Raw genomic sequence first — 24,834 nt, 5'->3', positions numbered from 1 at the left:
TCTTAATCTCATCAAGATGGTGAAACCATTAATCTTAACTTGTGCCTTGAGTTAACCATTGTGATTTTCATTAAGTTAACTACATTTCATATCTGCAAACCATCAACATTTAAACATTTACTGAAAAACTATTCAATTTTAGAAATTATCATTTTGAAACTTGTTAAATCTCAAAAAATTAGCAAATTTTACATGCTATTTAAAACATGTGATACTGGTGTATCAAGTTTTTGAAAATTGTCTAAAATCGCAAGATTATAAAAGGAATCTATAAATGGAATGCGCAATCCTTCCACTTGTGAATGCGAACGTTGTGACAAAGCATCTACATTTCCCTATAAAGATTCACGCTGATATATAATTTTGAAATCAAATCAGATTAGAAACTGCACCCAACAAGCTTGTCGCCTATTAAGTACTTGAGCTGTTTGGAAATATGTGAGATTCTTATGATCATTACACACGATACCTTGATGAGGAGTCCCTTCCAAAAATTGTCATCATTGCTCAAAAGAGTCGGCAATAGCCAAAAGTCCTTTATCATGGATATCATAATTAATCTCAACAACTGTAAATTTCCATGAATGGAAAGCTATCAAATGAAGCTCACCATCTTCTCTTGGTTGTGAAAGAATGCTCCCAAGTGCAAAATCAGATGCACCAGCTTCAATAATAAATGGTTTCTCTGGATTAGCATGTGCGGTAATAAAATTGTTGATGTAAATGCACATTTTAGATAAATAAATGCCTTGTTGGCGTCTATTTTCCAAAGAAATTCAAAACCAATTTTCTATGTAAATTGGATAAGTGGGAGGACTATCTTAGAATTGTTGGAGAACAGGTTCCTCTGAATGGAACATGCAACAAGCTAGATCTCGACAAGGAGTCAGATCATTCGGAAGACATCTGGAAACCGGATCTGGATAGGGTTCCATATCAGTCGAAAGGCATCTAGAAACCGATTGTGACATGGTCGCATAGTGGCCATATTTGTAAATAGCCTATACTGTGTATAAGCATAAATACAATTAGGTCTAACATATTTATATGATGAAATCAGAGTTATACTCAATAATATAGAGTGGTAATCTGAGAGTCTTGAGAGTGTGTATCAGTCGGTCAGACTAAGACGAGCTCGAGGTCCTCGGCGGTTTAGCACCGCGATTCAGCAAAAGATCAAATCGGCCATTCTTGCAAGGGAGAACCCTCCCTCCTTTTTCGACCTTCAGTAGACATTACTAGTGGAAGAAAATCATGTCTGAAAAAGGAGCAACACACCAAATGGTCAAATACTCTACTGCCAAAAGGATGATGGAAGAGGACTGGGCGGAGGAAATAGAGGTCGATTCGACCGAGGGCGATAGGGTCAGCCGACCCGAGAACGCAACTCCCACCAATGGCAAGACGATAGGAACAATCCTAGGGAGTACGGCAGAAGGGGGAGCCATCCTGCCGAACCAAGCCATCGCAACAACCAAATCGAATATGAATACTGTGGAAAGCTTGACCACTATGAAGAGTGTGGAAAGAAGAAGCAAGAGTCGGCTTCTACCAGCCGACAACTCACAAATTATGCCACGAATTCCGATTATGATGATCATGGCGGAATTTTCGTAATGAGGCACAAAGCTCATTCGATGTCGTCACAAGGTCCGACAAGCACCTCCTCCTCAAATAATGTATGGTTTGTCGATTCAGGAGCATCCAATCATATGACATCTCATGAAGGTTGGTTCCAAGAGTTGAGAAAGCCTGATCAACCTGGCTATGTTGAAATCGAAGACGACACAACTCACTCGATTCGGCATATAAAAAATGTCCCATTCGGGATTGATGGCAAACAAACCTACCTCAAGAATGTCTTGCATGTTCCAACCATCACGAAAAACCCGGTCTCAGTCGACTAGATTGTTGAACAAGGTATCAAGTACGATTCAACAATGACGGGTGCTTCATTGAAAAAGACGATAAACTCATAGCTCACGGTCAAAGAGAAGGCCAGATGTTCATCCTCGAATCGAACGAGATGAAGTCGACCATGTTCGCAAAAGGCCACAAAGTTGAAACCAACTTAAACCTGTGGTACAAGCGAATTGGCCACATCAATTTCCTAAAGCTTAAAGGAATGCAGTCAAAAGGAGTCGTAATCGGACTCCCGACATTTACCGAAAAGGAGATTGTCGGTGTATGTGAAGCCTATCAACTCGGCAAACAACACCGGCAACCATTCCCGAAAGAGAGGAACGTGAGCAAAGGGATCCTAGATGTAGTACATTCATATGTGTGGGGGCAGCCCAGACGGCAACATTCGGTGGTTGCCGATATTATGTCATGGTCATCGATGACTTCTCGAGGCATACCTGATCTATCCTATGCGATAGAAGAGTGAAGTGTTCAGACACTTCCAAAGGTTTAAAAACGAAGTCAAAAAAGCCACAAGTCGGCATGTTCGATGCCTCCGATCGGATGGAGGCAAGGAGTATTTCTCAGAAGATTTTATAGCATATCTCCGAAAGGAAGGAATTCGATGAGAATTCTCATGCCAACATAGACCTCAGTAAAACAGAATAGCCAAACAGAAGAATCGGCATATAGTAGAGGTGGCAAGGGCCATGATGAACGAGAAGAACTTGCCGAAATCATAATGGGCAAAAACGGCTAACACATCCGTCTATCTCATGAATAGATGTATAACCTTTGGGGTACACGACATAATACCTCATGAGAAGTTTTTCGGAAAGAAGTCGGATCTATCACATATCCGGATATTCAGCTCGATCGCATATGTACACATTCCCAACGAGAAGCGACACAAGCTCGACCCGAAGTCAGAGAAATGTATCCTCATAGGATACTCACTCGAAGAAAAGGGGTACAAATGTTACGACCCATCTACCCGAAAAGTTAGGGTGAGTCGAGATGTTGTTTTCGACAAGTTGGCATCGTGGTACTAACTAGAGACGACTCCGATTCCAACAACAATCCGCCCAAATTCGGCCGACCAAGAGCTAGGGAACGAAGATTGACTCAGATAAATGTATGACGCAAGTCTGATTACAACATGACTGAGCGGACCACAAAAGCCCCCGAGTGACCAAAGCACATCTCGACCGAGTCCGAGGTTAGATGAAGGAAAGGCCAAAATGCCGGAATACGAAGATCCAATCAACAACGAGTCAACTCACTCCCTTGATAATGAGTTTGAAGGCATGGACATCCCAATCATCTGGACAAATGGAGCGAAGAAAACCTTAGTCTCTGCACACAAGAAGCTCCCTCGCTCCACCCGAGAGAAAAACCTAGTTAGCCAATTCGGCTACGATGAGTATATGGCATATCATTATGCCTTTGTGATGAAGGTGGTGACTATCCGAGAATCGGAAACCTTTTTTGAGGCAACCAAGGATCGACGATGGATCGAAGCCATGAACGAAGAAATGCGGGCTCTATGCAAAAACGAGACATGGGATCTCGTCCCCCGTTCACCACACAAGAAAGCGATCGAATGCAGGTGGATATATATGGTAAAATACAATGTCAATGGTTCGATAAATCACTACAAAGCAGGACTCGTAGCCAAGGGATATGCTCAAACACACAGCATTGATTACGAGGACACCTTTGCCCTAGTGGCAAAGATGACGACTGTTCGGACAATCATTACTCTCGCAATTGCAAAAGGGTGACACCTCCACCAAATAGATGTGAAGAACGCCTTCCTGCAAGGCGAATTAGAAGGAGAGGTCTTCATGATTCAACCACTCGGGTTCGAATCGAGCAAACACCGGAAAGCAGTTTGCCGACTCAAAAAGCCGTTGTATGGACTCAAGCACGCACCACTTCTTGATCCATGAGACTTGATGCACAAGTCACCATTGATCCATGAGACTCAACTTTTGCAAAAGTGAATTCTTCCCTTTCATTCTACCACATTCCTCAATCTTACATGGTGTACATTTTAAATCACAATTTCACGATCATCATCCTTTAGAAGATTCAAACGTTTACACCTTATGATTTCAAGAGTTAGCTCTTGCAATTTCAGTTATATCTTTTTGTTTTAGGTGTCATCCTATCTCATATCCTTCTATTCATGTGTTTGACCTAACCTTTAACCATTCATGAAATTAGGGTTCGACACTTTTCCTTCCACTATAAATGCCACATCATGACAACATTTCATAAAACATGGTTTGAGATATTCAAATGTTCGTAATTGAACTTCACTTTGGGATACATTCTCGTAAACCTAATAAATAAATCACCTACATTGAAACAAAAATGGATAATAATGATAAACCACTAGCAATTATTAGATTAGCTTAATAGCTTTATGATAAGTAATACCTAATTATCAATGTAATGTCAAATATCAAGATGATAGCAAATAGTTACAAATATTTTTTAACTAAGTAGTTGTGCAATCACTTATTCTTAGTGACAACTTGAAGTTTGATATATAGTGATCTTTAACTTTTTGATATAGTTATTTAACTATAACTCCAACAATTTGACAACCAATAATACCTATTGATAAGTATAAGTGTTAATATAGCTTATTGCTATGTACTAACAAGTGATGTTAGATAAGTTGCTACAAGTCAAGTAACTAATTTAGTGGATACTTAATTAGCTAAGTATGTTTGACTATTAATTAAGTGATAACTTGAAGTGTGATAGTAAATTGTTAATTTAGCTATTTCACAATAACTCTCACATCCAAACGATGAATAGTAGCAAATGATCTTAGCTTATTAAATAACAAAGAATAATCGGCTAGTTGACTAGCTACAAGTCTAACAACCAATCATTTAAGTCATGACTAATACCTACATGATAACTACATGTCATGAATGATGGATTAGTAATAGCTAGTTATATTAGGTTATTAGCTATTGGTTATCCATCTTCCTCTAATGCATGGACTAGTATTGGGTATGCTTACTATAGACAAGGCAAAGAAAGAATTGTATCTTTATAAAGTTAGGCACCACATTGAAGACATGGTGGATGTCGTTGTATGACTAGGCACCCATCTTAGCTAAAGTCTTGCCCTTTTCTCATTTGTTCAATAATCTCTCACTACTATTTTTATCTCTAGTACCTAATAATTTTCTTATTGTTGTCAAACCTTGCAAAGCTTTTCCTCCTTAGCTTGTTGTAGATGACCATTTCTCTAATACCCATGTTAGAATTAGGTACATCCAATGCTTGACCTATCGCTCAAGACCCTATAAGATCACGATAAGAAAGAATAGTAAGAAATGGATAAGAACATAATAGGTATATACAACACTCAAGGACAAAAAGAAACAATGGATCGATGAAAAGAACAAGAGCTTCAATATTCATTATAGACGATAGTAGATGCAATTTAATGTACAATAGTTCTCTCATTCTATTGACCAACCAACCCTTTGCAGTCCCTAGTTGTTTCCTTAATATATATGGATTTATTGTTTCCTCAAAGTTCATTGTTTACAACAATATATTCAACTCCTAGGTTTTAAGCAGTGCAATCATGAGAGAGAATGATAATGATGATATATTGGTGTCTAAGAGGGACCAACATGACCCACAAGACAATGATCATTACAAAGCACTCTCACCGTCCAAGCAAGAGATTGTTAAATGGTAGAATAGAAAGAAAAACTAAACGCAAAACTTTTAAAAAAAACTATGTTGCTTCCTATTTTCATTCTTTGGATCTTCCATGAGTTTGGTTAGGTGGCAATGTAGAAGAGTCATGGATTATGTGTTTGTTCTCATTAGGAATTCTTGAAAGCTAGAACAACATTATAGAAATCATTTGAAAATAATGCATGATGTCCTCATAACAAAGCATTCCAAAGTGGAATATTCTTTTGTTTCAGGTATGTTGACAACATAGACCACAGATTCTCTCTCTACTCTCACACAACTTTTAGTTTCTATTTTCAATGTGTGTACACATTTATATGATGGCATGTAGCACTATGGTATTAATGTGTGGATGTGACCTTGGGCACTAGTAAATATCCTCAAAAAAAAGTCTAATATGAAGAATTAATGTGAGTGCAATAGGTCAAGAAGTTAGATCTATTTTGGATTGTCCTCCGCTTCATGTGGAAGGGCTCCAATGTGGGTAAGTAAGACATGGACTCATGTCATCTTGTCCCTTTCTTTTCCAATATGTGCACATCCAAATATTCTTCAATGTGCTTCATTCAAACTATTTATAGAATTTCTAGACTAAACAAGATGAAATAAGGAAATCATTGAGGTTTTTCTATAAGAAGCATCCAATTTCCCATGATTGTGAGGATAAGGTTAACTTTAGCATAATAATGTTTCCACGAGAGTAGTAGTACATACGTGGCCCATGTATAACTTAAATGGCCCTCAGATTGACCCAATTTTTAGTGACCATACAAAACTATGACATGACCTATACATGAATGGCCCTACACTACCATGGAAGACCCTAAAATTCTAATCTAGTCATCCCCTCCTACTCTAGTGTCTTAACTCACTTAGAAGCTACAATTTCCTATCCCATTATAAAGAAGGGCACCATTCACCACGATCACCACACAACACAATAATTTCCAAGGACTCCTATAAACTAGAAAAAGGAAACCATACGTTTTATGAAATTGCCTATCCTCCCTTTATAATATGGACAATTACTTGCAAACCATGCAAGAGCAATGCAAAGTTCCCCCTCTAGTCCATCATATAAAATGTGGAAGAACTCTTAGAACTTTCAGGGGATGTAATGAAATATGTACTTATTGAGGAATGATTAATGGAACCAATAAGGAAGAAGTGGAAAGATGCTAAAAGGACAAAATTAGAAGATTACATTGCAAACATCAACCCTAAATGTTGGGTCCTATATAAGGCAAGAAAGCCTATTGATTGTATTCAACCTTACCTCATTACTATCATGAGTATTAACATTCATAGTGCCCTAACACTCCTCACACAATCACACAAGGCATATGTATATGCCTTATTCATGGTGCTTCGAAGTATGAATATTCCTTCTTAGGAAGGAGACACACATCAAGAAAATTTTTGTAATTAGGTCATGTGGGACAATATTGGCAAATCTATGGATGCTAAAAATATCTATCTATATATAAGGCTCAAATTCTAGTATATTCTTAAGGTCATACACGGAATTATATTGGTTGTTCATCCTCTTATGAGTTGCATGTATGTTAATTCGTCCCACAAAATAATGGATTGTTTATCATCCCAAATATCATCACCATTGTAATAGAAACAAGGGTTTTTGTACTATCATGTTGTTTTAATATACATACACTACTTTTAAAGTTTTAAGACAAAACAATGTAGAGGGAAGATGGGCTATTTTGATGATTTCAAAAAGTGAGGAGTATTTTGGAATTTATTAACAAATAAGGGTACTATCGTAAATTACGTATATGATGGGGAAAGAGATTTTTTTGTTTCTCTATATATTGTTAAAGTTCTATCATTTTAGTGTGTCAAACTACCATGACAACCCCATATTCATGATTTCCATCAAATACAAAACTTTAATGAGCTTAGAACTTTATAAACCAAGCTGGGACACCCATGTTCTTTATAAAACATTATGGAATGACAATGTGAGAACATCCTACTTCCAATACATATACTATAAGAAACCATGTCATTCGTGGTACATGATATCAAACACATTGCTTTGGATCATAGAATCCTAGAAAATGAAGGAAAGGATTAAAGGATTTGAGAATCTATTGAATAATTCTCAATGCCTACACTTGTTTTTAAGGATATAAGTATTTAGTTATACATCATATCCTAATTCTTGTGGGTGGATAAGCTCATTAAACTATTTCAAGAGTGTCCCTTTGTTAGCTCTATTGGATATTTCTCAATGTTATATTAGCTTTTACTCATACATGTCTTATCTAAGTCCAACAACATTCAATCTTTGATTCATAATTCAACTCTAAGTATTTCTTGTTATAACTGAATAGATCAAAGGTCGATTTCCTCAATTGATAATTGTGGACAATCGGGTAGTCTATTTGGATATCGATGATAATCATCACAATAGTTGTAAGTCATGAAGTTATGTTGCACCCAATTCATGCTTTTATGTTGGTGATGGGTGAGTTTTGTAGGAAGAAGAGTGAATTCATGATCACAATGTACCACATAAGGTTCTACATTAATTGTGGTGGATGGTGCTCTACAACCATTGAGGATGAAGTTAGAATATTCAACTATAAAGGGTGCATATGCATAGTTGATCTTGTCTTTTCCTCCATTAGTTGCCCAATCAGATCCATCATATATTGTTGAATATATTGACATTGGTTTGGCGAGATAATTCCTCAGGCCATGGTTCGCCCTTGGGAACTCTCGAATAGGTATGTCATCAATGAAAAGCCTAAAACAAATAAAAAAAAGAAACTAAAATCAGCCACGCATAAAGAAAACTAACATAAACAACAAAATGCAACAAATGATAGTTGCAACGTTTTATGTTTCTAGCAAGAAGACACAATTGTTCATCTCTTGTGCCAGTGCATTTACCCAACTCTAAAGATGTTAGGACCAATTGTTTATTACTTTTATTATATTCATGTAATGCTTTGAACATTAAACTCTATAATTGTGAAAAAAAACATTAGACTCTATGGTAAAAGAGAAGGTCGCTAACATTGTATGATTAGATGTCCAAACGATGCTATAGTTGTGGAAGTCGATAGTGGGATCGAACCATAAACGCAGCCTTTGCTCTCTTCCTGTATCAGTGCTCCCATTTGAATATACATTGGTTTGCAATATGTATTCTTCGCCATATGCCCTTCCTAGGAACTCAAACTTGACTTCATCACATTCATTTGGATACAGTTCTAGATTTGATAGCTATCAACGTTTTCTAGTTAGACTCTCACCTTTAGATGAAATCCACAAAACAGTTATATGAGACTTACATTGAAACTTATTAATAAAAAAACCCAGTGTGATTTTCAAAGTGTTAACGGAGCTATACAATTTTAACATGGATTGGTATCAAGTACGACTATAACATGGTTGACAAAACTAAAGAATTCAAAACTATAATTGTACGAGTCTACATTGGGGCATTTACCATGAGTAAGGCATTAATATATACAATAAGGGTTTTGTTCTATATGTTCTAATAGACTTGTACATATGAGGGGCACATGGGGTCAGCAGGGTTTTGGGATACCAAGGTGTATTATATGTCATGCATGCTATCACAATTCCTAAAGTTTCAACTCCTACTTTATGCATCCACCTATTGTTTACGAAAGGTTATATTATCGTGTAATGAGTGTGAAAGAACATAGCATGCTTGGTACATGTTTTATGGATTTTCTAATTTCACCTTTCCAAATTGCAGTTCTTCAAATTTGCATTTGTGTTTCACCTATTTGGAATTCTCTTGATTCTATAAAAACTTTTACTAGAGTTGTATTTTAAAATAAAGGCTACATAATACATTAAACATATGAGTTTCTAATAAATGTATAATTTTATATGATGGGATAAAAAACTTACATAAAAGTTGGTGACAACGCCTCCGGTGTAGGGTGTAGAAGATAGCTTGATTCCAATGTTGAAAAATCCATGGATGTATGCTGACTTGCTTTTGAAGCCCGTTCCTATAACAAGCATCGACAAACAAATCATGAGTATGAAATGTAAAGTATATTGCTAATCATGAAATAGACAGCGTAAATCTTATACATGTGTGCACTCACATTTAAAGAATAAGCAAATGCTCTCTTTATGCTCATTTTATAACAACAATGTCATTTTGCCCACTTCACTCATTCTCTAAGCCCAAATTTTGAAAAACTTGAGTAAATCCTTTTATTTTAGAGGCAAATAGACATCTTTAGTATAATCTACTATTAATTCTTCTCTTCCTAACCCTCTACCTTATACAGAATTTTATCATGCTTGGTGCATTGCATCACATTGTCCTCAGCGTATACATTTTACCGGCAGTATCAGGCCTCAGAGAACTCCAACACAAGATCTATCTCAAAAGCAATTTTATCCACTTGATGCAAAATAGATTACTAATCTTCAAGGTTTTTCATGTAACAATGATCATAGAAACATAAGCATGTGCATCCTCTACTACATTTAGAAAACATTAAATACCAAACAAATTAGCAAAGCAATCTAATAAAAACAAACCTTTGAAACTAGAAGATGAAGACTTAAAAGGAGAAGGCGCGGAGTGATTGTCAAGGGAGAGGGAGATATCTAGGTGATTGTGAGAGAGGTTTTGGTGATGGGGAGACCACCACCTCTCAACTGCGCGAGTGAACGTGGTGGAAGGAAATCGTTGTGTCAATGCCTCCATTGCCGCCACTTTCGGCGGTGGTGCCACCATCATGCATTTTGTACTCCCCCCTGATTCCACCATTCCCATCCACACAAGAACTGTAACCATCACTACGTTTGCATGGCCACCCATTCTATTCTATACTTCATTCATCACTTCCAATACCTCTCTTGATCTTATATAAAACCACTCTCTTATCCTTTGCCTTCTACTCCACTTCATCATCATTTTGAAAACCAGGAGTTCCCTCTTTCTTTCTCTATAAAGCTACACCATTTTTACTTAGTTAATTACTCCACTCACATCAGAATCAAGAACCCACATGATCTAAAGCCTCTCGCTTTCTCACATACACACATTTACACCACTATAGCCTACCTCGTGGTGACTTCATATGGGAAGTAACATCATTGCTATCATTTCATTTGTGCGAGTTGTCTTCAACCCAACACAATTATATGCACAAACATTGTACATGCCCAAGTTTTGGTTACTTTTGTGCCTAGGATAACTCAACAACTTGTTAAACTTGTAATGATTGCACAATGATTCCTTGTCCAATCAGTAGGCTGGCTCTTTGCACTTTTGTATCATTTTATTACATACATGTTTATACAATGGTTCCTTGTCCAGTCAGTAGGCTCTTTGCACATTTGTATGCTTTTTGTAGAGCGCATCCACAAATGTAAGCTTTAAGTTCAATGTGAAACTGTTGGCACCGTCATGTGAATGAACAGTTTCTGATGCCAATAAAATCTATGCAGCAAGTCTTGGATTAAATAAATTCACTCAAAACTCAACCCTTTTAAGTTTGATACAAATTGGCTGTGGAAAAGATTTTTACTAGCCCTCATTCAAGCAACCAAGTGTCTGTTTTTTGTGTAATGAAAAGACACAATCATGTTCACACTACAAGCATTATTACAACAAGAACTCCTGAAAAACAGACCAATAAAAAGATGTCCAAACACAACTGTAGTAAGGTTTCAACATTATTCGTATGCATGTCAAGTTTCGTTATGCAAAGCTAGAGTTGTTTGTGTATCATCACCATTATGTCTTTCTCATATCATATTGACCACTCTATACAGCCAAACGAATTATGTAACTGCAACAAGAAATGATGAGCAAATACGTACACTAATAATAATTTAACTAGTCACTCAATAAAGAGGAATGGGTCCTTACATGGCACCCCTAACATGTTTCCTTCTATTTCTAGTTCTTCTTATCGTGCTATAAGAACATCATCCCTTCCAGATTATCTATCTGTATCCTCCACAGGTATCCTTCACAAACCCAATGTTGTTCAAATGGTATAGACTAGACCAAGAAAAAATGCTGCTTGGATATCATACTCGGAAGTTGTACAGCAAACCCGAGAAGCCCAAAAACCTCACATCTCTAACTTTAAATTCACATAACATGTGCGCACGAGTATAGACTCTAGGTATTAGAAAAAGTATTCAACCCTAAGGAACATGAAATAGAACAATAAAATAATAAATCTTTAAAATTTTCCATGAATAAATATATAAGAAATTAAAAGAATACAAACTTAAATTTCCACTACCAAAATAGTACTGACTCAATGACTTTAGTGTTAGGAGTTAGATTCATACAAACACCAAAGCGAAATCAACAATCTCCTTGGGGTATATTTTATATATGTATATTAAAAGAACAATCCCTTCACTCACACTTGATAGATCGATATATATGGCGAACAAAAAAGAGTGATGCTCTAAAACCTACTGCTCCAAGCATCAGGAAAAAACCAAAGCATATGCAAGCCATGTAGCCAAAATAAAAGGATGTTTGCATGAAACCAGTCATATCCGAGCGCGCAAAGTAGTAATAAAAACAGTAGCCAAAGATGAAGACACCTGTTGAGCCTCCACACAAAACAGACCTGCAACATTAAGATCCGTAGATATCAGATATCCCTATTTGAATTCTATAAAAGCTGTAACCAGTAGAACAAATTTTTCTTCACACTATTTGAAAACCATAGCAAGAAATCTAAAAAACACCCAAGTGTTTCTTTCCCAAAATGCCGTTGGTCAACCCCACCTAGAGCAATCACATGTACTATTTGCGCAGTTGTATGGTCAATTCCCTCCCTTCTTATCCTATTTGATGGTTGAACGGGTCATTTGAGGAAATAAGGCAAAAAACTCAACGTATTTCAGAGTTATTCCTAAAACCATAACCAAATGACAGAAATTTCAAAATTGTAGCATAGATACTAAACTTCTCTTTCACTTGTTCACTCTTTATTTGAGATTACGAGGGGAAAATGTTGAGAATAACTTCCCTTTCAGTTGTTTGTCAGGTTAAAAGCCTAGGTCTTCAAAGTTTTTACTGCCACCACATTATGGTATCTTTTCTCGAAAATAAAACCCAAACCTTACATTCAGTTGTTTATCAGCTTTGACAGGAATGTTGCTGTCCAAATGTGATTGTAATAAAGTACAGATAAAAATCAAAGCAGCCAAACCATTCAAGAACAGAAATAGTTACCTCCACCACCACTTGTGATCCTCCACAGCAAGTTGAAAATATGTTAGAGCAATGGTAATAAAGGCAGTGACAATAATCAGGATGATGAACACAATGAAAAGGATGCTATAGATTGTGTACACTTTGTGCCCCCAAACACTTGCAAAGATGTAGTACAGCTCAATATAGATGGCACTGAAAGGTAAAAACCCTGCCATAACCATTTGTGGTATTGTCCCTCTATACCAGGGTAACTCAGGAATTTCCCTAGGAAATTTTGTTGTGCGACAAGGAGCTTGAAATTCAGCTTTGCTATTCTTTCCAGCAATCCCTCCCAGAACAAGAAGTGGTGATGTCACTAAGGCCCAAATAAGAAGGATAACAACAATGGTGCCAAAAGGCAACGCTGCAGTAGAGTTGTAAGCAATGGCCACGCTATTCAGGAAACAGAATGTCAAGAACAATGGACCACAAAATAAGCATCCTGTGAGAAGCAAATTGCGCACCTGGAAAGAGGTATACAAAATGGTATCAAAACATTACCCAGAAGTAAATGCTCGGTAAAACATTTTGAATGCCCCTGAATTATCATTATGCCTCCAAATTCAAGGGGGCAACCTTTGAATGAGAGAAAAAAGTGATAAATTGACTATATGATTACTAAAATTATTTAAGACATATAATTACTCAAATTGCACAAATCGTTTCTCTTTCAGGAGTTAACCAACTGCCGATGGGGAAATTAGGGGGGATTTGGTGAATAAAGAGAAACACAGGGATATTTCAAAGTCTTTTAAAGTTTTTCCCTTAGATGTTAAAATTAAATTGTTAATGATTGCATAATAAAAATATATCCTTCTTAGCACTAAACACTAACCCAGTTGGTTCCTTCAATCTGGTGATAGAAAGATGCAGCACTGTAACCTGCAATCCCTGAGGTAAGGGCATAGATGATAACAAGAGCTGTGTAGAGTGCACCTCGGTTGTAGGGATAGAAAACACCGACTAGAGCTAGCATGAAGATAAACATGGTGCTGCAAAAATAAAATCAAAATGGCATTAAAAACTTTAAGAGATTAATTACACAAAATTGCCCTTCAGATATGGCCTAACATCATCATCATTTTTTGAATTTTCAGAAATAACAATATTTTTCTTGCTCTGTTACGGAATGTATTTTAGACAGGAAACTTTGAGGGATATTTTTTTACCACGAATACTTTGATATTAATGAAAATACTATCATTGATATGACGGGCATTTTTTATATTTCCCAAAAGAATATATTACTCACAGAGTAAGCAACTGTGTGCCACTTCCTAGCACGGCGCAAAAAAGTGACTTATTTGAAGGATATCTAAAAACATCTCCATGAATATATTTCCATCCAGTTTCTTCCTGCTCCTCTGCAGCTTCATCATCCCGAGTATACCTAAATAGTTAATTGATAATTCAATCTCTTTGGAATACTTAGAAAATAAACATAAAACTCTGTGGGGAAAAGAAAACGTTAAAATAGATAGCATCCTTACTTGATGAAATCATTTTTCAATACTCGCATTAGAATTGTGGCAAGAAATCCAGTAAGGAGAAGCACTGTAACACAAGAATTGATGATAGAGAACCAATGGATCTCAAGGTGTTGAGGCAAGAATGAATACTTTGAATATTTCTCCATACGCTTCTCAAACGGTTTATCTGTTTCCTTCCACTTGACAGAATACTTAAAGTCCACTTCTACCTCCTTTTCATCTGTTATGTCCACAACGTGATTTTTATCTGAAACGATGCTGATTTCTATAACTCTGTCTTCATTGTAGAGAACCTCAAATAGGATATGCGTAAATAGATAGTACTTCATCTCAGTTTCACCAAGTCTCCCAATGAATCCCCATAGGGGAAGGTCATCATAGTACATCTGGAAATAGTAATCTTGTTTCACCGCATCCTGGAATTTAAGTACTTCTTCTTTGCTAAGTGTTTTCTTGCATATAGATTCAAGTTGCTTATCCACTCTGAAATTCAACTGATAGTTTGATTGGACCATGCGATCACCATTGAGAAGCTCTCCAAGAGCTTCTTTTTTGTCCGTCACTTGATCTATGCAAATGAGATAAATAGTAGTTACGCTTTGCATAGAATTCCATGCATTGATAACCAATCAATAAATGCTCTAAAAAGGAACCATACACATACCAGGGGGGCAAAAAGGAAGGTTAAAGTATCTGTAGGTTTCACTGCATCATGCGCAGCAAAAGATGTGAGTATCATTTGGATGGTTTCAGAATGCAGAAAATATTGAAAGAAATGGACAATTTCTCCTTGAGAGGACTATAATAACCTCAACGTTCAAGTAAGCAGAAAATATGTTATTCAACTGCATATATATAAGAGTTTGATTTGATTCATTACTGATGAAAAAGCACATTCAGAAGAGCAAAAATATAATTCATCGTGATCCAGAATGCATATAACTGCATATTTTATTTTAAATATTACAATTAACATACATTTCACAATACAGGAAGCTTGACTAGCTTCATTACTGATGCAAAATCTCATAGATCAACAAACCTAAGAAACCTTGGCACCAGAAGTACATATGCATAGTCCTTGTATAATTTACCTTTAACTGTTAAAATAACTCGGATTAGGCAGTATAGGCAGCTTGATTAGCTTCACTAATCATGCAAAACACAGAGGCCAACATAACCTAGAACCTAAGAAACCTTTAGCAGCAAAAGCATATAGATCAACCAAACTTAAGAAACCTAGCACAAGAAACACATACATTATAGTCCATTGTGATCCAGTATAGTCAATTTCTGAGAGGTCAGTGAAAGTTTGAGACTAGATCTGCTAATATACAAAAGAATTCTACATCATATTTCTAACCAGATCAAGATATAATTTTTTAACAAATACAATAGATTTGACTTTCATAAAAATGTAGTTTTCCAAGAACAAAGGTCTAACCAAAATAAGGCGTATTTTATAAAGAACAAGCATATCTTAGGATTTCATCAAGGCTTCGCTTTCTGAAACATTATTCTAAAACGATCAAGACATAATATTCCAACGAGCACATCTGGTCAGGATTTCAGAGAAAGGCAGGTATTTTTTACGTCTCATTGTTTCGTTTTTCCAGAATACCGTTCGAGGAAGATCAAAAATGTATGCTTTTCAACAATTTCATACGTTCAGGATGTCACAAAAGAGTAGATCTGTAATTGTTTCTGTGTGTGAGAGTGTGTATATGTGAGAGATCGAGAGAGAGGTAGAGAGGGGACATACGTGGGATTCTGAAAGGGACCGATTTTGTTGACGTACAGAGGGACGAGGTCCCCTTTCGCGTACTTGTGGTCGGATGAAGAAGCGAGCGAAGGAGAGAACCATGTTGCAAAGGTGAGGAAGAGAAGGAAGAGTGCAGAAGCCGCAGGGAGAGCACGGATCGCCATAGCCCAACCCCGCTGCTGCTTCTTCTTCTTCTTCTTCTTCTGCAGCTCCTGCTACGGCTTATCTTTCTCTGTGTTTTCTTCTTCTTCTGCTTCGTTTTGTTTTGTTTATGGGTTTCTTTATTTGTTCTTATTTATTACATATTTGGCCCGTCCATTCTTTATTTGTTCTTATTTATTACATATTCGGCCCGTCCATTCTTCTTATATTTTTCTCTCTCATTGTTACTTCTATTATTTGATAGAATCGAAGTCAGGATGGCCGAGCGGTCTAAGGCGCCAGTTTCAGGTACTGGTCCGAAAGGGCGTGGGTTCAAATCCCACTCCTGACAAGTCTTCTTCATAATAAAATTGCTTGTTCTATAGCCATATCATAGATTGACATATTCGCATTCGTGGGGTTTCCCATTCGAATGGGTAGTCAAGTATTCAAACATGGGAGAGCATGATACTCATAAGGATTCAAGGTTTAAAAAACCACAATATATACATACACTCTTTTTTATATGGACAAAACATCAAAGACAACAAAGGATGTTTGTGTTCGATTAAGAAGGAAATAGAGAAATATGTGTCAATGTTAGAGTGTTCTAGAACCTTTGGTGTATTCGCTTCATTAGAGATATATCTCAAAATACTTTCATTAATGTCTTTGTTTGAACCCCTCCCATGACTCTAACTATCTAGAAGCAGATTCCAAATCTGCATACCCGTAGTGGAAAGAACAAATGCTACATATGTCTCAAAATAGAAATACCAACTGATTTGCCCACTTTTGTCGTTGAATGCTACGTTCCTCACCAAGATTCGAACTTTTGTGTTTGTTTGGATAACCCCCCCCCCCCCCCCAAATCTTTGTTCTACCGGTTATCACCTCTCGTTCCTTGAAATGGCCCATTCAAATAGTCTGTTGTAATTTTGACGTGAAATGATGCTTTTAAAATTTTGTTTCATCATCCTCTTATCCTAGTTTACGCAAAGTGGATCTCATATATTTCCTCCTCAATGTATATGATAGCCAAGTTGAGATTACCAAAAGGACACTTGCATAAAAATAAGCTTTTATGTTAGTTTATCTAGCTCACCCTCCCCATCCCATGTTGATTACCATCATTGAAATGAGTCAATTCAAAAGAGGCGTAGAGCAGCCAGAGAGGAGAATGCTTGAGAGAATACGTTTCTTGAGGAGTCGCCTCTATGCATCATTTATGTCGGAAGTTTTTCCCTCGCCTTATCAACCTAATGTGAATGATTTAATCTATAGAGAAAAGTGGTGAAAGGGTCAAATATTCCACATATTGATTGGCATAATTCAATTACCACCACAAAAACCAATTTTTGCTTGCCACTTGGAGAATAAGGGGTCCAAACAAGAACTACATCAACAAATTTGAAGGACATCATGGAGCAAAAACTTTGGGATACAATGTTCAATTTTTACTTTCTAATAGACATTGCATAATGTTGAGTTTGATGTTCATCAAGTATTATCTTATGATGTAAAGGAATTGACACTTAAATATCTTGCAAACTCCTTCAATATAGGTTGATTGTAATGCCTTTGTGAGTCTAAGTGAAGAAGAGACAAATTTTGAAGCATGGGAACAAAACAATAACAATGATTACATTAGAAGATGACCATCCAAGAAATAGTTGGATTCTTTGACAATGAAGCTTGTTGATAGTTTGGAGAAGAAAAAGTGAGGTCTTATCAATTGTGGTCATAACAAGAGCGGGTTGTTTGAGTGAGAATATATGTCGATGAAAAGGTAAACTTAGAAGGAGAGCATAAATATCACCCATGGGAGGGACATATGTGTTTTTGTTTTTATATATATATATATATTCCAAAAACCACTACTTCGCATTAGTTAGCAAATAGAATACAACAAAGTTTGTCCAAATCCACAATGGGATCAACATAGACAACTTGGAGAAACAACTCCAAAACTATCAAACAAAAACAACAAAAAAACTCAACCGATCCTTAACTCAAGCAAAATTGAAATAAACGCTATTTTACCCTAACTCTTTTCTAACAACATTATCCGGGTAACATGACTATACTAACGCACGTTTATGTCAGCTATACATACATAATTACAACCCATGTACAATATTGGGATGAGATTTAAAAACAACACATTGTTGTTGGGGCATAATATTTGAGGAGTTAAAATTGGTTCTACCTTCTTCTATACATATATAAAAATACCCCTACTCACAAAATCCACCACTCACTCAAGGTAATAACTTCTACTTGGTGGCTCGTGGGGATATGTACAAAATAAGATATCAAAGACAATGATCACATGAACGATTCAACTGAATCTAATATTGAATAGATGGAGAGCATGAATATTTGCCAAGTGTGTGCTCTTCTATGGATTGTTTTGTTAAAATCACATCCTTGTCTTCTTCAATCATAGAAGAATAATGGCCCATGTTTTTTTACTTCCTCTCTCAATAAACATGTTTGTGTAAATTTTTCCTGAATTTTGTTCATAAATTGTTGAGATCAATGAATTTTAACAATCAAGTTTGTTTACCTATATATAAAGCAAGGGTGAGACAATAAACCATGGTAGATACACACTCATGTACGACTAATGTGCATACTATGGATATTTGGCCAATAGCAAATGTGTCAAGCACTCTAGCATGCTATGAATATCAAGATGGAATCAATTTTAAATAAAACAATTTGTCGGTACCATGCATGTGTACGTATGTTGGAATTCTCAGTCCTATTATTTCTATAATGATTTGTTTAGAACTTTTTGAGCACAATTATTTAATAACACAAACCACAATCGGCTCACGGGAGTCACATGTGACTAAAGTTGAAGGGATTCTGCAATAAGTCCTTGCCATGGGTTGGTTAGCCCCATTTTGGGATCAAATAAAACTATTAAAATCTCACAATCCATGGAAAAGTTCACATCTTCAAATTAAGCTACTATACAATTCTCCATTATGTTTGCAAATCCATCAACAAATGTTTGTAGATGCTCAGAAAAAGAAGGCCTCGAATTATTTATAGTTATTTATTACCACTAAAAAGTTTAAACCTCTAATGCAATGTGCAAGAAAACTCAAAATGCATGATTTGTTAATTGTTCAAAAACAAAGTTATTAAGCAATTGTTATTTGTTAGAATAGAATTCTTACTTTTGTCCGTATTAATCATTCATTTGACTTTAATGATTGGATTTCTCAACTTCAAGTTCAAATGCTTCGATTTTGTCACAACTTCGTTTTCAAACAACTAATCAGTTTATGTCACCATTTCTATGGGTAAATCAATCAATTTATTGTCTAAACCAATAAAATATTGGAAATATTAAGTCCACAATCGTTGTATTATTTAATGTTAACTAAAGTGGTTATGAACAATAAAAGTAGTCAATTTAGACTTGGAAAGAGATTGAACCAAGTTTTTCATTTTAAAGAAGTATAATGCTAACCATTTTTGTGCATGCTCTCAAATAAGTGACAAGTCAATGGTTGTTTATGCACTTGGAGGCACTCGATAACAATCGGCAATGGTTTGGTTCGGTTCAGTTTGAGAGGGTCCAAACCGAACCGTTAATTTTTTTTTGAAACCTGAACCAAACCAAACCGCGAAACTGTTAAACCGAACCGTTAACCATTTTTCAAACTGTTAAACCATTAGACCGTAAAACCCACGGTTTCGTGGTTCGGTTTCGGTTTTCCACATAGGTCAAATTTTTAATTTTTAACTTTTTCATTTTAAAGAAGTATAATGCTAACCATTTTTGTGCATGCTCTCAAATAAGTGACAAGTCAATGGTTGTTTATGCACTTGGAGGCACTCGATAACAATCGGCAACGGTTCGGTTCGGTTCAGTGCATAAACAACCAAATAAGTGACAAGTCAATGGTTGTTTATGCACTTGGAGGCACTCGATAACAATCGGCAACGGTTCGGTTCGGTTCAGTTTGAGAGGGTCCAAACCGAACTGTTAATTTTTTTTGAAACCTGAACCAAACCGAACCAAACCGCGAAACTGTTAAACTATTAGACGGTAAAACCCGCGCTTTCGCGGTTCGGTTCAAACTGTTGCCGATTGCTAGCTATTAGAGATATGCCCTAATGTAAGCATAAGACAAGGATAAAAGAATGATAGATAGAAAGGAGAGAGAGAAAGAAGAGTGTCGATCCACCCAACCACCCCCGAGCGAAAGGATCGAGACGGACTCGAACCTCGATCGGCGTCCCATACCACCGTCGTGGCGTCGAGCCATACCTGGTGTTGGCGCTCTCTACAAGAGTTGAACCACCCTGAAACAAAGTCTCGACGTAGTCAAAAGATGATGAAATGAGGGTAGCTAGGCCTCTTATGTATAGCGATACCCAAGGGCCCCAGGCAAGTTCACACTTGGCCTAATGGGTTGTCTCAATCTTGAGGATTAAAAGTAATCCTCCCCTTCTTTACACTCTCGTTTAACCCTCACACTTATCCATGTGTATAGAATACTATGGTAAATTCTCACCACGGGATATTATATGGTCATGCCCGTAACACTAGCACTCGATGTAACAATGAGCTATCGTTGTCCCTTGATCTTTTCATGTTCACTCCCTCTCTTCTCTAACCTTGAACTATGGTTACATGCATCTTTTGTCCTAATGTTCGTTAATATTGTATGAGTCTCAATCATTTCCATAAATTCCCTTTCGCTTGTAGCCATGGACCATGCTTATATTTGTTGTCAATCCTATTGTTACGTAGTATTTATGGCTATTACAATAAATTTCATGATCATGAATAATAGCCATTGAATAGCATTTGATCGTACGCATCCATATTGTGGGACATCCTCGTCTAAAACCTTGGATAAGTGCACTTTACTCGAGCAATGTCTCTTCCTAACAACATGGCATCACTCACATGTTATATGTGTTGACACTATCATACTTATGTTATTGTACACCTGATCAACCTATATTGCATGTGTTAGTGAAGCCATACATATTTGATTTCGTGAGTTTGCATATATACTAATCTTTGTGGTGTGTATATTTATGGCCTTGCAATGTTCTGACATGTATGACAATCATTTTAAGGTGGTATGGCATTGTGATGCGCTCAAATTTATGCAACCATTTTCACATACGTGATTGTTGTTTTCATCAATCAAACATCACACGATTTAATAGAGTTTTCACTTGCCAAATTGGATTCTTATCAATACTTTGGAACTAGTTTTTATAACATCATTAAGTTTGATTAGATTCATCTACCCACCCATCGAGTGGCCATATTACTAAAACTTCACATATTCTCCTTTCCAAACATTGGTGCTCAATTTGATAGATTCATAAACATTCTTACCACATGATAATTTAGTCAATTATTGACATAAAAATCATTTTTCCATTTATGTCTAAGCCACAATGTTGTGACTAATTCAAGCAACTCAAGGTACTTTTTATGTTGAATGTAAATATCATGATATTGCATATCCATGGCATGCAATCGTGATGCCCTTAGCTAAGTCCCTTGGTATTATATGTATGCCATTTGGCTAATTAACTCTTCGATGTCAATGGTGTCATTTTTTAATGCCATTATAGATAGTGTAGGACAACATCCACCATGACAACGATTCACAACCAACGTAATAAATTTATGAATAAAACAGACAAGGTCACCCTGAGTGAGTGAGGTACTATGGAGGGATACCTTGATTATCTCACAAGGAACTAGCATTTAAACGCAACATAACAAATGTGAAGAAGATGAGAAGGAAGAACTCATCACTTCCACAAAAATGCATTTTGAATTACTATGGTCATATGGAAGAAATATTATCTTGTGGATGGATCATGGAACAATGACTCAAGGCTATAAGCTATAAAGGTTTGAGATCTAACATTTTCCATCTAGCCAAACTTAAAATGACACGGTAGGATGTGTCACGCAAATGTTGATCATAATCAATAGCACTATGCTTGGCAAGACTTCGAGCCTTTATTTTTAGCACTTTTATGAACCTGATTCTCACAAAACAAAAACTTAAAAATAAATAACTTGCTTTTCACCACATGAAAAACATAAGGTGTGTGATTATCAATGATTGTATATACTAGTTTGACACATTCTTTTACAAAAAGGGAGTGTGTTAATTAATGTTTATGAAGAAAATTATTCTACTATAACAATGACAATGTATAAAGCAAAATCACCAAACATTGACTTTAATGTGATTTTGGGCCTCCAACTTTACTTGGATTTTGACAAATCACTAAACCATGAATTAATTTTATAAATACTCCCACGAAATATTATCATTGGTTCCCAACCTCAAGAAGGGTTAAAAAATTATTTGAGAAAACGATGTCCACTAATCAAGCGTGTTTCTTTTCCATGCATAAAGCCACAATGAATTACGAGGAGAATCCCATAAACTAATAGACATTTTGAAGGTAAATTATATAATTATGTCTAACATTGCTCCCGTGCAAATAATTATTTTGACTCTTGTGGTTAAAGAATGCAATGGATATTTTAGTGAACACAAGGTCCTTTTTCCCCACCTTTGGGTTAGGCCAAGACAACCTACAAGCAAACCTCATTTCCTCAAACTTTGGGATTTGCTACTCTCTAACAACTTCATCATATGGCCAAGGAAAAGTTATAATGAAAATCTCGGCTGATTTGGGCGAATTCTAACATAAGTGTTTATAATGAAAATAGGTTATGGCGTTTGAGAACAATGATGAGCATGCTATATTCCAAGTTACATTAGGTCACTAGGAAATTAATGATGTACATTTACGCATATGTGCGACCAAGTTCAAATCTATGCTTATTGTTTCGTTGTCAAGCTTATTACATTGCTTCGTTTCCCCAAAGGTACAACCTTATACTTTATAACTAAATTATGCCAAACATGATACCTTTCTTGAAGACACAACGCTTGTGGGTCAACATCTTTCCGAGGGCACTACTTATGTCCATTCAATAGCTCAACCAATCCAAAAACATACGATGGTGTATCACAACAACATGAAACATGGGAAATAATGGCGGTAAACATTTACTCCTTTGGGAGAATATTATATGGTGAACAAACCTAATTGTCTATTTGCAAGAAGGTTAAAAGAAAATATTACATTGTTGAACAATAATGAACTTGAAAATGTAGCTTAATTTTGCAAACCTGTCAGGAGTGGGATTTGAACCCACGCCCTTTCGGACCAGTACCTGAAACTGGCGCCTTAGACCGCTCGGCCATCCTGACTTTGATGTGAGGATTTTCAAATAGAATATAAATAAAACATAATATCTTCTTAAATACTCTTTCACCGTGAAAGATAAATCAATGTAGTACTTCTTTTACCTTTGAAATATCTCTTGTGATTTGAGGAAGAAGTTCAAGCCCAAGAAAATATTATGGTCATACATGTCACTCATTCCAAAAGGCATTTGAAAGTTTTGAGGGATGGACGTGACATTGGTTACATGTAATCTAACAAATTAGTTTTATAAGTTATTGTGGTACATGGGTTAGTAAAAATATGGTCAACCACTATGGTAAATTACATGAAAAATATGAGAGAGAACAACTTAAAGCTAGCGATAGGAAGAGAGATAAATATAACACTTGTATGGTAGAGACAACAATAATTATTGTGTCGGCAAGGAAATGAAGACAAAAGAGAGAAATATGTAATTGAATTGCTTAAATATCAAAGTGATAGGAACTATGAAGGCACAAGTTTGATATATTGGTCGACCATTTCATGTGGATCGTGAATAACTTATGTGTTGATCTTTCCGTCATTGTAGTTTGTCACATAATAAATAGCATTCAAAAGAAGAGATGTGAATGAGGTACTTAAAGAACACTTCCACACAATGTTGCATCTACTGTAGATTCTTAATCAAAAGTTTGTTGGTCACATCGGTTGAAGTGACAATTGTTTTTTTTGAGAAGCCTTGTTTGCAAACTTGTTTGTAAAGCTTGATGTAATGAGTTATTGAACAAAAATAATATATGAAAAAATAGAGAAATATATCAACATACTTCGATCTCTCTTCACTTTCTTGACATAAATTTTATTTTTCTTCTATGATGTTGTAGTTTCTTTTCTTTTAGCATGTCAAATGATCTTACATTAGAAAATGAACAATGCATATTGGTGCACGGATTGGCAAAATCCATGCCTACGTGGTTTTTTACTGTGAGAGCATATCCCTTGAGTGATTCAAGAGTCAAGACTCATCGACTAGATGGAATTTAGCTCCTAGTCAAGAAGAACACTTCATATTACATCAGAAGATGCCGACTCTTAATTTGTTCAACAACAACTTATTCCTCAACAACAACAAATGTCTCCTCGGTCAGTGCGCATATTCGTTAAATATATTATGCTTAATCTCGTCAATGTTCGTACCATCACAAGCTTTTCCACTTTCTTCTATTTTTGTTTCATGACCTCCAACAACTCCTATTCCTCTATCATGGCTTGGTTTAAGGTTAAAATCTCAATCA

At 36.2% G+C, this 24,834-nt stretch overlaps 2 protein-coding genes and 2 non-coding genes across 4 annotated transcripts; 1 reads left to right on the top strand and 3 right to left on the bottom strand.

Annotated features, from left to right (window-relative positions):
* Positions 1–7,991: 7,991 nt before the first annotated feature.
* LOC147864519 (putative xyloglucan endotransglucosylase/hydrolase protein 32) lies at positions 7,992–10,523 on the bottom strand. The gene is made up of 4 exons (XM_087319137.1): positions 10,201–10,523; positions 9,553–9,656; positions 8,684–8,892; positions 7,992–8,410 (listed from the first exon to the last, which is right to left on the bottom strand). The coding sequence occupies exons 1-4, from the start codon at positions 10,481–10,483 to the stop codon at positions 7,996–7,998; spliced, it is 1,011 nt and encodes a 336-aa protein (XP_087175263.1). The 5' UTR covers positions 10,484–10,523; the 3' UTR covers positions 7,992–7,995.
* A 1,331-nt stretch (positions 10,524–11,854) lies between these two features.
* LOC147864518 (transmembrane 9 superfamily member 2-like) lies at positions 11,855–16,395 on the bottom strand. The gene is made up of 7 exons (XM_087320400.1): positions 16,148–16,395; positions 15,050–15,090; positions 14,386–14,953; positions 14,148–14,285; positions 13,731–13,887; positions 12,875–13,359; positions 11,855–12,263 (listed from the first exon to the last, which is right to left on the bottom strand). Exons 1-7 carry the CDS (start codon positions 16,309–16,311, stop codon positions 12,044–12,046), a joined length of 1,773 nt encoding a protein of 590 aa, XP_087176526.1. The 5' UTR covers positions 16,312–16,395; the 3' UTR covers positions 11,855–12,043.
* Positions 16,396–16,560: 165 nt separating this feature from the next.
* On the top strand, positions 16,561–16,640 carry TRNAL-CAG (transfer RNA leucine (anticodon CAG)). Its single transcript has one exon. It is a non-coding gene; the product is annotated as a tRNA-Leu (tRNA).
* A 6,860-nt stretch (positions 16,641–23,500) lies between these two features.
* Positions 23,501–23,580, bottom strand: TRNAL-CAG (transfer RNA leucine (anticodon CAG)). The gene has a single exon. It is a non-coding gene; the product is annotated as a tRNA-Leu (tRNA).
* Positions 23,581–24,834: the final 1,254 nt, after the last annotated feature.

This window comes from Azolla caroliniana, unplaced genomic scaffold, assembly GCF_043228905.1.
Source record: "Azolla caroliniana isolate FFs.n. ecotype wild unplaced genomic scaffold, voAzoCaro1.0.p SCAF_5, whole genome shotgun sequence".
Classification (NCBI taxonomy): Eukaryota; Viridiplantae; Streptophyta; class Polypodiopsida; order Salviniales; family Salviniaceae; genus Azolla; species Azolla caroliniana.
The sequence above is the reverse complement of the archived record's forward strand: the minus strand, read 5'-3'. Positions and strand labels throughout refer to the sequence as shown.

What these genes read in the sequence shown, in the direction of transcription:
- LOC147864518 (XM_087320400.1), bottom strand. Translation starts at nt 16,311, where the DNA reads ATGGCGATCCGTGCTCTCCCTGCGGCTTCTGCACTCTTCCTTCTCTTC. An exon ending in CCTTCCTTTTTGCCCCCCTG is followed by an intron (nt 14,954 to 15,049) that starts GTATGTGTATGG and finishes TCATTTGCATAG; the next exon opens with ATCAAGTGACGGACAAAAAA. An exon ending in AGATTGAAGGAACCAACTGG is followed by an intron (nt 13,360 to 13,730) that starts GTTAGTGTTTAG and finishes ACCTCTTTCCAG; the next exon opens with GTGCGCAATTTGCTTCTCAC.
- LOC147864519 (XM_087319137.1), bottom strand. Translation starts at nt 10,483, where the DNA reads ATGGGTGGCCATGCAAACGTAGTGATGGTTACAGTTCTTGTGTGGATG. An exon ending in TTCATCTTCTAGTTTCAAAG is followed by an intron (nt 9,657 to 10,200) that starts GTTTGTTTTTAT and finishes TGCTTGTTATAG; the next exon opens with GAACGGGCTTCAAAAGCAAG. An exon ending in TGGACATCTAATCATACAAT is followed by an intron (nt 8,411 to 8,683) that starts GTTAGCGACCTT and finishes TATTTGTTTTAG; the next exon opens with GCTTTTCATTGATGACATAC.